This window comes from Sinocyclocheilus grahami, unplaced genomic scaffold (assembly GCF_001515645.1).
Source record: "Sinocyclocheilus grahami isolate Dianchi unplaced genomic scaffold, SAMN03320097.WGS_v1.1 scaffold191.1, whole genome shotgun sequence".
NCBI classification, from domain to species: Eukaryota; Metazoa; Chordata; class Actinopteri; order Cypriniformes; family Cyprinidae; genus Sinocyclocheilus; species Sinocyclocheilus grahami.
The window spans coordinates 930,323-944,338 of NW_015505370.1; the positions used below are offsets into that span (position 1 = coordinate 930,323).

The 14,016-nt window shown below is 41.8% G+C and overlaps 1 protein-coding gene across 1 annotated transcript in view; it reads right to left on the minus strand.

Annotated features, from left to right (window-relative positions):
• Window positions 1-14,016, minus strand: part of LOC107594792 (disintegrin and metalloproteinase domain-containing protein 12-like) — a 144,420-nt gene that overhangs the window by 7,360 nt on the left and 123,044 nt on the right. The window contains exons 13-15 of the mRNA XM_016284968.1: window positions 3,476-3,565; window positions 2,641-2,836; window positions 2,133-2,241 (exon numbers count right to left, since the gene is read on the minus strand). Of these exons, the coding sequence (XP_016140454.1) occupies window positions 2,133-2,241; window positions 2,641-2,836; window positions 3,476-3,565 (395 nt within the window). The remainder of the gene's footprint in view (window positions 1-2,132; window positions 2,242-2,640; window positions 2,837-3,475; window positions 3,566-14,016) is intronic.

Below are 14,016 nucleotides of genomic sequence, written 5' to 3' on the forward strand. Positions count from 1 at the left end.
AGTGGAAGAGGAAATATACTCTCTTTTTGAAAATGTTTGTGTTTTATCTTTCCCGCTATAACAGCGCCTGGTTGTGTGGGTGCTTTTTGAACGGGCCCGGTTTTCACAATGGAGCTGATCACAAACATACTGCTGTCAGCACCTGGAACTGAACGGGGTGCTTGGAAGCATAACAAAGGCTGCTTGGGGTAATTGCCCTAAGGCAAGAATGAGCCCATTACGCAGAAAGGACCCTGGCCTGTAAGGCTGGTATGTCCAGATTATTGAACCTGTCAAATGTGGATGGCAAGGCCCAGTCGGCCGCCGCACAGATTTCTGCAATGGACACACCGCTAGACCATGCCCAAGACGAGGCCATAATCTCTAGTCGAATGGGCTCTTACCACCTGGAGAGTCTCTGCTTAGTGACCGGAAGCCCTTTGGTGCTGCCACAGAAGCATATAAAGAATTGTTCCGACTGCCTGATTGGGGCGGAACGCTCGATATAAAACTGCAATGCCCTGACGGGGCAGAGTAAGTTCAACTCCTGGTCGTCCTCCGAGAGTTATATTATATTATTATGAAAGTGCCCTAAGGCAAGAATGCCCATTACGCAAAAAGGACCCTGGCCTGTAAGGCTGGTATGTCCAGATTATTGAACCTGTCAAATGTGGATGGCAAGGCCCAGACACACCGCTAGACCATGCCCAAGACGAGGCCATAATCTCTAGTCGAATGGGCTCTTACCACCTGGAGAGTCTCTGCTTAGTGACCGGAAGCCCTTTGGTGCTGCCACAGAAGCATATAAAGAATTGTTCCGACTGCCTGATTGGGGCGGAACGCTCGATATAAAACTGCAATGCCCTGACGGGGCAGAGTAAGTTCAACGTCCTCCGAGAGTTATATTATATTATTATGAAAGAGTTATTGCTAAAAGATGACTTTACATGTCCGTGTTCTGTTCCGTTTCTGAGTGCATATCTTTCTGAGGAGCAGTGCAAGTTCTCTTTCACGCTTTTAAAAACATGAATAAATATACTTCTATAAATCAAGCACGTCCCATTTTGCAAAAGTCACATTCCATGATTTTACTGATTTGCACATAAAATTGGGCTTTTATGGAGGAACGAAAGCGCAGCGCTGGAAAAGGGGGCGGAATGGGGCGCAATAATCGTTTTCTCGATTACTGTATTTTCATAATCATTGGAGGCCAAAATCGAAATTGTTTTTCGATTAATTTCACAGCCCTAGGACGTGGTGTCCCCTTAGGTCTGGCAAGAAGGTGCGAAGGCCCAAACACACTGCCAGCATCTCCAGGCAGTTGATGTGCAGCCATCCTTCCTCTTTCGACCAGAGGCCAAAAGCCGGTTTGCCATCGCACAGTGCTCCCAACCTGTGTTGGAAGTGTCTGTCGAGACTACCGTCCTTCAGCAGACCATTCCCAGGGGCACACCCCGTTCTATCCACTGAGAATCTTTTCAAGGGGCCCGAGCTGCCGCGCAGGCCTGGTCCATCTTGATACGAAAATGCCAGACATGGGACGGAACTAGCGGTTTCAGCCAGTACTGAAGGGGCCGCATGTGAAGCAGGCTTAGCTGTAGCACTGGAGATGCAGAGGCCATGAGACCCAGCATCTTCTGAAACGTCTTGAGGGGGTGAGAGGCTCCTATTTTGCCGAGCCATTGGTTAGATTTTTATATCACTGCACGAACCAATGGCCGTGCAGTTACACTGTGTTATTAAAAAAAGGATTCAGTCATCGGAGAAAAGTAGTTTTCCTCATAGCGTCTTAGCGATGCAGTACGAGTGAAGTATCGACAGGGAACAGAACAATATTATATCAAAAATAGAAGAAAACAAGCAAAACAGAAGGCAAAGCAAAGGGAAACAAAAGAAATGAGCAAAGCAAAATTAAACAAAGCAGAACAAAACAGAACAAGAAAACTAAACAAAGTGTAAAAGCAAGCAAACAAAACAACAAGAACAAAACAAAAAGCAAAGTATATGAAGCGAACAAAATAAAATTAAAGCAAAATAGAAAAGTAATAATATAATAAAATGTAAAATTGAAGCAAATTTGACAAATGAATGTAATTGTACTTTAAGTAAAAGGTTCAAGTGCAAAGAGCTGTAGTATCATGCCCTGCCTGTACCTTGCTTGACATTTAGCAAAGGAACCTTTGGAGTCTTTTCCACAATTTCCATAGGGATCACCTGCAGAGTTTACTCTTTCAAAACAGATTCCCGGGGCAGGTTTCGCTCCTAGAAAACGAAAAGGAATGAAAATAAAACAGCATATGCCCACTGTTAGAGATGGAAATATGACACTGTACAATGCTTCCATCTTGTTTTAGCTTGTATATAAATCAAAAACAGATGAAAGGATATCATATGTCAGACTGTGGCCTGAATCCTTTTGGAAGGGAGTATGAACAGACATATGGAATAAATAACAGCAATCAGTGTGAGCTTTCATATTGCTTGAGCTCGCCATATGAATGCATGCAGGATTGAATGGGAAAATCTGGCTCGACAATGGTTACATATAGAATTACAGTGTCAAAAATGTACGATTAATAAAATGTATATCTGCAGAACCCTACGATCAATTTTTGGTCATCCAAATAAGCCCAGGAACCCTGCAGCTATCCACATACCAACCTGGTCCCCACAGAGTGATGCATTGCTGCTCATGAGTCTGACAGATGCCGTTGTAACAGTAACCATCCATATTGTGGCACACGAGTCCATCTTGCAGGTACACATTGGCAGGGCAGTGGGGGTTTGATCCGGTGCAAAACTCAGGTAAGTCACAGGAGTTACTGGACTCTCTACAAGGAGTCCCAGCTGGTTTTAACTGCACAGACACAAGAACAAAAGGCTTCAGACAAAAATGGAGCAAACTTAAAGTGCACAGTCAACTAAAGGGGATTTCTTTCAAAATTAAGCAAAGAGAAATATATCTTCAACTCCGATGCAGGCACTATGGGATAAATTCAAAGTGATGCAGAGACAAGCTTTGCATGAATCACAAAGGCTATTGGGTACAATAAATAGTCAGTTGTTTCTACCAAGTAATATTCATGGAAAAGTTCTCCAAAAACTATTCCTTTATGTTGCACTAAGAAACTAAATGTAGTCCAAAAAGTGCCAAGATTAAATTCGTTTAGTTGCAATTTTCATTTAATGAAGCATTATGTTGAAAGCCTGTTGTAGTTTGTTGTAAAGTCTGTGTGAACATATATCCCTGTTCTGGGGTCTGTTCCGAAGGGCCCTGGTCTGGCTTCTTTCCTCAGTAAGTAAGTGAGCTGAGCGCTCTGATTTATGTGTCTGGAGGCCTGAGAGGAAAATTAGTGCCTATGTTTGAAGTGCAAATGTCGGTTCATGTTGCATTTATTAATGGGGCAAGGAGAATGTGATTTCCACGCCATTATTTTACACACAGAGAAAGAACGAATGAGGAGGAAAGAGGGATGGGACAGATTTACAAAAGTACCTGGCAGTCTTCACAGCACTGTCCATGGGCACACACAGCATCTCCCTTGAGAGTGCAGGTTGTAGCGTTACAGCAGGGGTTTAGACACTCCTAAAAAACACATGGAACATGTGGAAAAGTTAAGTCAATCACAGCACACTTCATTTAACTATTGAAGTCTTGAAGTTAAAGTATCAAAAAGATTGTTCAATTTTAAGAGTCAGAGAGAAGCTAAAAATGTCTGTCATTCAAAGACCCGATAGACCAAAAGCAAAAAAGCTAAGTAAACAAAAAAACAAACAAATAAAAAACAAGCAAAGCAAAAACTACAAAAAGCAACGTAAACAAATTCAAGAAAAGAAAAAACAACAACAGCAAAACAAGCCAAGTAAACAAAGAACAAATAAAGCAGAACAAGCAAAATAATCAAGCAAACAAGCAAAGCAAACAAACAAAAAATAAATAAAAATCTAAATAAGCAAAACAAGAAAAATAAAGAACAAAGCAACAAAACAAAAAGCAAAACAATGAAAAAAGGAAACAAACTACAGTGGGTATAGAAAAGAATCACACCCCTTTAAAATAATCACCAAAAAAAAAAAATCTAAATAAGCAAAACAAGAAAAATAAAGAACAAAGCAACAAAACAAAAAGCAAAACAATGAAAAAAGGAAACAAACTACAGTGGGTATAGAAAAGAATCACACCCCTTTAAAATAATCACATTTTATTGCTTTGCAGCCTGAAATGAAGACGGACACAGTTTTTGTTTTATCAAGCTGTATTTACTCAATGCAACTTATAACATCCAAGTGAAAGATATAATACATGTCAGAAAAAAACAAACAAACAAAAAAAAATTAATCTTTTGATTTAATTACAGCCTTTAATCTGTTGGGATATGTCTCGGTCTCTACTAACTTTGTACATCTAGACTTTGCAATATTTGACCACTCTTCTTTGCAGAACTGCTCAAGTTCAGTTAAATTTGCTTATTTTGTAACCGTTTGTGGACTGCAGTCTTCAAGTCATTCCACATATTTTCATTGGGGTTTAAGTCTGGGCTCTGACTAGGCCATGCAAGGACATTCACCTTTTTCTCCTTTAACCACTGTGTGCTTTGGGTCATTGTCATGTTGGAAGGTAAACCTTCCCATTGACAATTTTCTGGCAGAGGACAGCCGATTTTCCTCAAGAAATTGACAGTATTTTGCCATTTTTCCTTCTATCCTGACAATTGCTCCAGTCGTTGCTGCAGAGAAACGCTCCATAACAGGATATCACCACCTCCATGCTTTACTGTAGCAATGGTGTTATGTGAATGGTGAGCTGCATTGGATTTCCGCCAGACATATCGTTTGGTGTTGACAATGCTGCCGCATTAAGACCGCACTGGGCCCCGGGGCTATGACTTACTGCAGGGCCCCCCAGGCCCACCTTAAGAAAAAATGCGCCTAAAATGTATAATTGCAAAAATATATACGTTGTATTGAACATTAAAGGAGCAACAGATTTTGTGTGAAAATAAATCATTCAAGTTGTTTATTTTGTTTAAAAGAGGGGCCTTTTACCCCACACATGGGGTAAAAGGCACACGGTATTTATACAAATACTTCAGCTAAAATTATGTTTTTTTTTAGAAATAATGTCTAAGTTAATACTTGTTCAAAACAATCACTTTAGCAAAGTTTGTACTATTTTCTTCTTATTTTGAAAAATAAAAGTATTATTTTTTTCCAATACATATGCGGTCATTAAAATGTTAATATAAAAATATATATTTTAAAATACTGAAACAAAATCGTTTTAATAAGTAAAGATTCTCAAAGTATTGAAGGAGATCCAATAATAATTGAATATATATTTACATTAGTAACAGCAAATTATATTTTATTATATGATATGATTAATATCATGTTTTTAAATATGATGGTTTCATTCTAAACATGGTGATTATCTCTAATATGGACACCCAAAATAATATATGATATTTACCATCTGAATCTAACCATGTCATGTCAACAAATGGAAAAGTCAGCCATCTATTAATTATCTTGTTAATTACTGTGCGCCTTTAGCCCCAACAGCAGGGGGCTAAAATACCATACTTTTATATATTCTTTCATTATTTAAAAACTGTTGCTTTAATTATCTAAAACAAAACTGAAAATCATAAAGAAGACCTTTCTCTCAAAATCAATGCACTAATTTGAGCTATTCTCATTTGCTACTTAAATCTACAACATTTTTAAAAACATAAAATATTAGATCAAGTAAGCACAGAATCAACTTCGCACTGCTGCGCGCGATCGCGTCACAGATCAGACAAATATACACGTGCATCTTGAAAAACGGATGTTTAGGAAAGTGCTACGCCACATTTTTGTGCCATCTAGTGGTTTAGATGAAAATAATATCAAAGGCGCCTTTTACCCTGGGGCACCTTTAGCCCCCTTGTACCCTATATATATATATATTTTTTTTATTTTATTATTATTTTTTTTTTATAACATATCAAAATTCTTGATGCACTGAAATTTCTATATCAATAAAAAAATAATACTAGCCTAAGTAAAAATAAGCTTACTAAAGACAAGTAAACAGTCACAAATTAAGCTACAACAGAACAAAGATCATAAAAAACGGCCTACTTGAAAAACTTAAAGCACTGAATAATAAATATATTGTATAAAATAAAATGTGCAAATAGACTGAATAGTCTTCACTGTATAAATTAAATATACATTCATTATTTATTTTACAAAGGTGATTCAGTCAAGGACAGTAAGTTATTTTCTTTCTGATGTTTGATTTACATTATTGACACAAATGGTAACAGCAGCTATATTAGGCTGCATTATAGTTCACCCAAAAATGAAAATTCTGTTGATGTTCTTAAACTGTATGAGATTCCTTCATGCTGTTGAACACAAAAAGAATATATTTGGAACAATATTGGTAACCAAACAGTTGCTGGGCCCTCACTACTTCCATATATGAAGAAAAATAAATAAGACTATTGGAGTCAGTTGGGACCAGAAACTGGTTACGATCATTCTTCAAAATATCTTCTTTTATGTTGAGGAAGAAAAGGAAATTCATAGAGGTTTAGAACAATTTGAGGGTAAGTATATGATGACAGTATCTTCATTTTTGGGTGAATATCCTTTTAAGATCTCATCATATAGGCTAAGGGTCTCATATAGCCTAACACATGCTTTATCTTTAACTATTAACATTCATTTAAGACACAAATAACTGTGTTTACGAGGATACTCGCAAAGACGGGCATTTTGACACATAACTATGTGTATTTGACCGTTTAAGCACAAGGAGCGAAAGTTTAGTCAGTAATACGAGCAGGTGCGCACTGCGCGTATCAGGTAGAAACCGTTTTAATGCACGCATGAACCAGAATGAATTCTGCCCCGCAGCGTAATGTCCATGAACAGTATAAACCATTTGTTTTATAACCTGCTTAAAACGCCTTGAAATGATAAGCTTAGACTACATCATGACGCGCTTCAATCAACGATTGATATATTTCTACCGGATTATCTCCCAACCCTTAAATGAATATAGTTTGTTCAAACACAAAAACAATATAAATCCAGTTAGTAATCAAACTAACCTAAAATCTGTGTGGACGATTACACTGTTTTTATCTGCTCCATGTGCCCAGCTTCAGCCCCGCCTAGCCCAGTGGTTAAAATGACCCTGGGTGTTGAGGCCAAATAATTCAAATTTTAGTCTCAAATGCCTCAGAATCTTCAAGGTGCGTTTTGGCAAAGCTCAGTCTGACAGCATGTGGCCTTTCTTGAGGAGTGGCTTTTTTCTTGTAACACTCCCATACAAGCCAGATTTGTGGAGAATTTGAAATACTGTTGTCACATGCATACAATGAACACTCTTTGTCATAAATTCCTGCAAATGCTTCAGAGTTGCTGTAGGACTCTTGGTAGCCTCTCTGACCAGTTTCCTTCTAGCTCTTTCATCCAGTTTGGAGCAACATCATAGTTGATTATTTGCTTCACTTGCACTACCAAGGACTGAAATTCTTCAGTCCTTGGTAGTGCAAAAGTCTTTTAATGCTGAGCTATTCAAAATGAGCACAGCTGATCACAGCTGAAAGTCAAATGGCTTTGTGTGCCATTGAGAAGGTGATTAGCTACACCTGATTGAGTTTACAAGTCATTTTTAGGAGCGGGTGATTCTTTTTCCAGCTCAGTGATTCAGTTTTTTTTTTTTTCCCTGACATGTTGAAGAATCAATCCAAGATGGCACCGCAGATGGAAGCCTCAGTGATCGGCTCTTCAGTTTTTGTTAGTTTTTCCTGTTTTTTATTTCTCAAACAGAATCAGTTTTACCAGGGATGAACTGCTGAACATTCGGCAGTACACACCACACAATCTTCTACCAGATTTCATTTTATTCGGACGTGTTGCTGAACGTTGTATATGGCGGAGCAGCGGCACTGATCAAACGCTTCAGGACGCGCAGACGGGGGAAGCAAGCCGGCACGCTCGTGAAGCTCAGACGGATTTCGAACGGTGCTGCCTATCATTCATCTGGCGAATCTCCGCTCTCTACCCAACAAAACGGACAAACTTCTTCTGCGCTCCCATACAAATAAGGATTTTTCACATTCTGCTGCTCTGTGTTTCACGGCGTGTTAAATCTGCCGAGCTTCCAGCTGTTCAGAGCGGACTGCGATGCAGAATCAACGGGAAAATCGCGTGGCAGCGGGACATGTTTCAACATCAATGAAAGGTGGTGTACAGATGTAACCAGTGTTAAAGAAGATGTGCTGTTCCGATCTAGAATCACTTTTCATTAACTGTTAGCCATTCTATTCGCCACGGGAGTTTCACTCATTCATTCTCGTGAGTGTTTACATTCCACCGCACGCGCACATGAGCTCAGCTTTACAGAAACTCGCTGATCAGATCACAGACACAGAGCAATAACACCCGGACTCTTTTAATCATTCTTGGGGACTTTAATAAAGCAAATCTTTCCTGTGAACTGCCAAAATACAGACATCATGTTACATGTCCCAACAGAGACAGTAATATACTGGACCATTGTTACTCCACAATAAAGGATGCATATCACTCCGTCCCCAGAGCAGCTGTAGGACTCTCTGACCACTGCCTGGTTCATCTTATACGACTTACAGGCAAAAACTTAAATCTGCTAAACCTGTTATAAAGTCTGAAAAAAGATGGACCAACGAAACAGAGTGGGCATTACAAGCCTGGGACCATGGATGATGGTCAACATGGGACTGCACTTCATCCTGCAACATCTGGACAAAACAGGGACTTATGTGAGGATCCTGTTTATGGACTTTAGCTCCGCTTTCAACACCATCATCCCAACACTCCTCCAGACCAAACAAACCCAGCTCTCTGTCCCTAGCTCTATCTGTCAATGGATCATCAGTTTTCTGACAGATAGGCAACAGCTAGTGAGAATTGGTAAATTCACATCCAACAACCGCACCACCAGCACTGGCACCCCTCAGGGTTGCGTCCTAATGACTGCACCTCTAAAGACCCCTCTGTCAAGCTCCTGAAGTATGCAGATGACACTACAGTCATCGGTCTCATCAAGGATGGAGACGAGTCTGCTTACAGACAGGAGGTTAAAGAGCTGGCTGTCTGGTGCAGTCACAACAACCTGGAGCTGAACACTCTCAAAACAGTGGAGATGATAGTGGACTTCAGGAGAAACCCCCCTGCACTCCCCCACTCACCATCATGGACAGCACTGTGGCTGGAGTGGGTTACTCACATCGACTCCATTGTTAAAAAGGCCCAACAAAGGTTGTACTTCTGTACTTCTTTGAGGAAATTCAACCTGCAACAGGAGCTGCTGAAAGAGTTCTACTCTGCCATCATTTAGTCAGTCCTGTGCTCCTGTGCACCTGTCTGGTTTGGTTCAGCTACAAAATCAGACATCAGAAGACTACAGAGAACGGTTCGGACTGCTGAAAGGATTATTGGTGCTCTCCTGCCCACCCTCCAAGATCTGTATACATCCAAAGTGAGGAAAAGGGCTCAAAAAATTACTCTGGATCCCTCACAACCAAGCCATCTCCTTTTTGAACTTTTGCCATCTGGTCGGTGCTACAGAGCACCAAATACTAGGACAGCCAGGCACAAGAACAGTTTATTTCCCCAGGCAAACTACCTCATGAACAGTTAAATGTTCTCCCATTGTGCAATACAAGTATGTGCCATGACCTTATACTTACATATCACCATACATGTAAGATGTACATCCTAGTACATCCCTACTACATATTTTTTATTTTTATTTTATTTTATTTTAATTATATTCCTATTCTATTTTATCTATGGCACACCTGTACATACGTATAAGTAGGCAGCAGGTGCAACGCATACTCAGCTTTTCACTTCGGAGCAGAGCGATAATACCGTTCCGCTCCTGCCAAGCTTTGTTTGTTGGAAACAGAACGAGTTCAGCGCGCTCTTGGGAGCTTCCGTGCTGGTGGAACGGCACTACAGCGGTGGTGGTTTCCCGTGTCGAGTGGTTGCACGATCGCTGCCTCACGTGCCTGGGCGTTAAGCACCCTGAGGTTGCGTTCATGGATGAGTCATGTTCTCATTGCCAGAAGATGACCATCGCGGAGTTGCAAGCCAGGCTCCATTACTTCAAAAGGGGTGGAGTTCCGGTGCCTCTGCCTCAGTCTAGTTCTCTTCCTGTCAGAAGTGAGGGGAGGACTACATCAGGCAGTAGCTCGGGTGGTCTGAGGATCACAGTGGCGGCAACCCCTCCGAGGAACCAACCTCCAAGGGTCCCTCACTCCTCTAGCACTCCGCAGCCATTTAAGCTCCCTGAGGAACGTGCTGGGCCCTCTACTAGGACCGTACCAGCCGTATCCTTTGGGGCTCCTCCCGACAATCAGATGGCAATCGCTGGATCGGACAGTAACAAAGCCTGAATCGGATCCAGAGATGATGGCTATGCTTTCCCGGGCCGCCGAGAGGGTAGTGGAGACCTCCACCACGTCCGGGCACTCGAGGTTGGATGACAGGTTTCTTGGGGTGGCCCATGCTGGTTCTCAGTGCCCCACTCCGATGCCATTCTTCCCAGAGGTGCATGGGGAGTTTACCAGGTTGTGGATGGCACACCATGGCATTGCTGCAGGTCCACCAGGCTACGGCACTGAAGAACCTGCATGAGGGTGGTCATGATCCGTACCACAACTGACCTCGCGCTCCAAGCGACGAAGGTCAGCACGAGTTCTTTGGGTCGTGCGATGTCCACGCTTGTGGTCCAGGAGTGGCTGTGTCTGGCCAACATGAGGGACGATGACAAAGTGCAGTTCCTCAAATGGCCCCGTGTCCCAGACCGGCCTCTTCGGCAACACAGTCGAGAGCTTTGCCCAGCAGTTCTTGGCTGCACAGCAGCAGACATAGGCGATCTATCACATCCTGCCCTGGCAGGCAGCTGCTGCCTCCACCTGTTCAGCCTGCTTGTCGCCGAGGGCGTTCCCCTACGTCCGCCCCTGCTCCCGTGCCACAGCTGCGGCAGCCTCCAGCCAAACCTGGCGGCAAGCGGAAAAGCAAGAGGCCCTGAGACAGTCAACCCAGTGATGGAGGGAGCATCTCTTCGGGAGATGGTGTGCACATCACTCCCTTCCCCGGAGGAGTGCTGGGCGGAGAATCTTTTGTTTTGTTTTGTCCCGCCGCTGACCTCTCGGTCAGTGGTACCCAAAATCTCGACAAAAGAGTAATTTCCTCTATCTCTGGGTCACGAGAGAGGGGATGGAGAGTTGTGGATGGGCCAGTTCTGTATCACATCTTATACGACTTACAGGCAAAAACTTAAATCTGCTAAACCTGTTATAAAGTCTGAAAAAAGATGGACCAACGAAACAGAGTGGGCATTACAAGCCTGGGACCATGGATGATGGTCAACATGGGACTGCACTTCATCCTGCAACATCTGGACAAAACAGGGACTTATGTGAGGATCCTGTTTATGGACTTTAGCTCCGCTTTCAACACCATCATCCCAACACTCCTCCAGACCAAACAAACCCAGCTCTCTGTTTCTAGCTCTATATGTCAATGGATCACCAGCTTTCTGACAGATAGGCAACAGCTAGTGAGAATTGGTAAATTCACATCCAACAGCCACACCACCAGCACTGGCGCCCCTGAGGGTTCCATCCTTTCCCCACTGCTCATCTCCCTCTACACCAATGAGTGCACCTCTAAAAGACTCCTCTGTGAAGCTCCTGAAGTTTGCAGATTACACTACAGTCATCGGTCTCAACCAGGACAGAGATGAGTCTGCTTACAGACAGGAGGTTAAAGAGCTGGCTGTCTGGTGCAGTCACAACAACCTGGAGCTGAACACGCTCAAACTGTGAAAATGATCGTGGACTTCAGGAGGAACCCCCCTGCACTCCCCCCACTCACCATCATGAACAGCACTGTGGCTGCAGTGGAGTCATTCAGATTCCTGGGAACCACCATCTCTCAGGACCTGAAGTGGGACACTCACATCGACTCCATTGTTAAAAAGGCCCAACAAAGGTTGTACTTCTTTCGCCAACTGAGGAAATTCAACCTGCAACAGGAGCTGCTGAAAGAGTTCTACTCTGCCATCATTTAGTCAGTCCTGTGCACTTCAATAACTGTCTGGTTTGGTTCAGCTCCAAAATCAGACATCAGAAGACTACAGAGAACGGTTCCGACTGCTAAAAGGATTATTGGTGCTCCCCTGCCTACCCTCCAAGAACTGTATACATCCAGAGTGAGGAAAAGGGCTCAGAAAATCACTCTCGACGTTACAGAGCACCGAATACCAGGACAGCCAGGCACAAGAACAGTTTCTTTCCCCAGGCAATCTACCAATCTACCTCTTAATGTTCTCCCATTGTGCAATAAAAGTATGGGTAATAACCTTATACTTATATATCACTCTAAATCCTAAAATCCTAGTACAACTTACTATTTTTTTATTTATTTAATTGTATTCTATTCCTGCTCTATAGCACACCTGTACATATAAATAAACCAAAATAAAAGAATAAATTGTATTTATGCATGTGTATTTTATTCACATCTTATTTTTATTATCGGTGTGTTGTTGTTGCCTCTGTGTACTGGAAGCTTGTGACACTAAAACTAATTCCTTGTACGTTCAAACATACTTGGCAATAAAGCTCTTTCTGACTTATATCTTTCACTTGGATGTTATAAGTTGCACTGTGTAAATACAGCTGGATAAAACAAAAACTGTGTCCATCTTCATTTCAGGCTGCAAAACAACAAAATGTGATTATTTTAAAGGGGGTGATTATTTTCTACACCTACTGTAAAAATTATAACAGATTAGGACATTTTAATAGAGGTACATTTACATATTTAAGTCAGGCTGTTTAATTGCATGGATCAGAAAGGAGGTGTATAATTGTATAAAATGGCCAAAAAGCAAAATTACAATTGTTTTTGATGCAAGAGACCTTGACTAACATGATAACTAGACTTCAGGGGGAAAATAAAATGCTACAATAGCACAGGCTATGACCCCTTTAATTTGACATTAGATAATTAGGGGTTACAGAAAAACAATGGAAAGCAACAAAAATAAACCAATAAAACACAAACATCTTGTATGATTATTATAGTAGATATTAGTTCCAGGTGTTGAGTTCATATTCTTTTAAGAAATTCCCTTCTGTCAACCAGTTCTTTGAAACCATGGTAACAAAACAAATGTTGGGAAACGTTACTGTAGGTTTGTGTGTGTGAGTGTGTGTGTTAGTGTTTCATGTGTTGTTCTGAAAAATGTTTTTCTCAAACTCTGAACTCTTGGTATCAGTGAACAGTGTTCACGTGTGTACGTGTCTAAGTGAGTAACATCACTGACCCAAGACTGGAAGTGATGGGAACGTCAGAGTCTGAGCACAATTGAAGGAAAGAGGACATAATTTTTCTCAGAAAAGAAAGGGGGGAGAGGAAGAGATAGAGGTGAATTTTGAAGACTAAAAACCATTTGCTTTGTTGTTGAAGTGAAGCAGAAGAGCTTTGTCCTTCTCTAAAAGTAGGCCTACACAAGAAGCTCATTAAGACCTCAAGCACTAACATTTTATTTCATACACCACACAAAAATGTCTTTGGGACTTTTTATTTCTCTTTTTCACTCCTTTTCTCCCCCTCTTTAACAAGGTCCTGGTGTGGACTGGGAGAGGTGCTGAAGGGTTGGGCTAGGTAAGGTCAGTCCGCTGGCTCAAACTCTTCAGAGTCAAAGAAATCTCTTTACAGACCTGCTGTTTTCTCTAAATTACCATCAGTCAGTGCGAAATGATGGGGGGATGGGTTTCTCTCATCCTTCTACCCAACACAAAATACATGCTGCTGGGCTTCCTCCCCTCTACACCAATGAGTGCACCTCTAAAAGACTCCTCTGTGAAGCTCCTGAAGTTTGCAGATTACACTACAGTCATCGGTCTCAACCAGGACAGAGATGAGTCTGCTTACAGACAGGAGGTTAAAGAGCTGGCTGTCTGGTGAAGACAC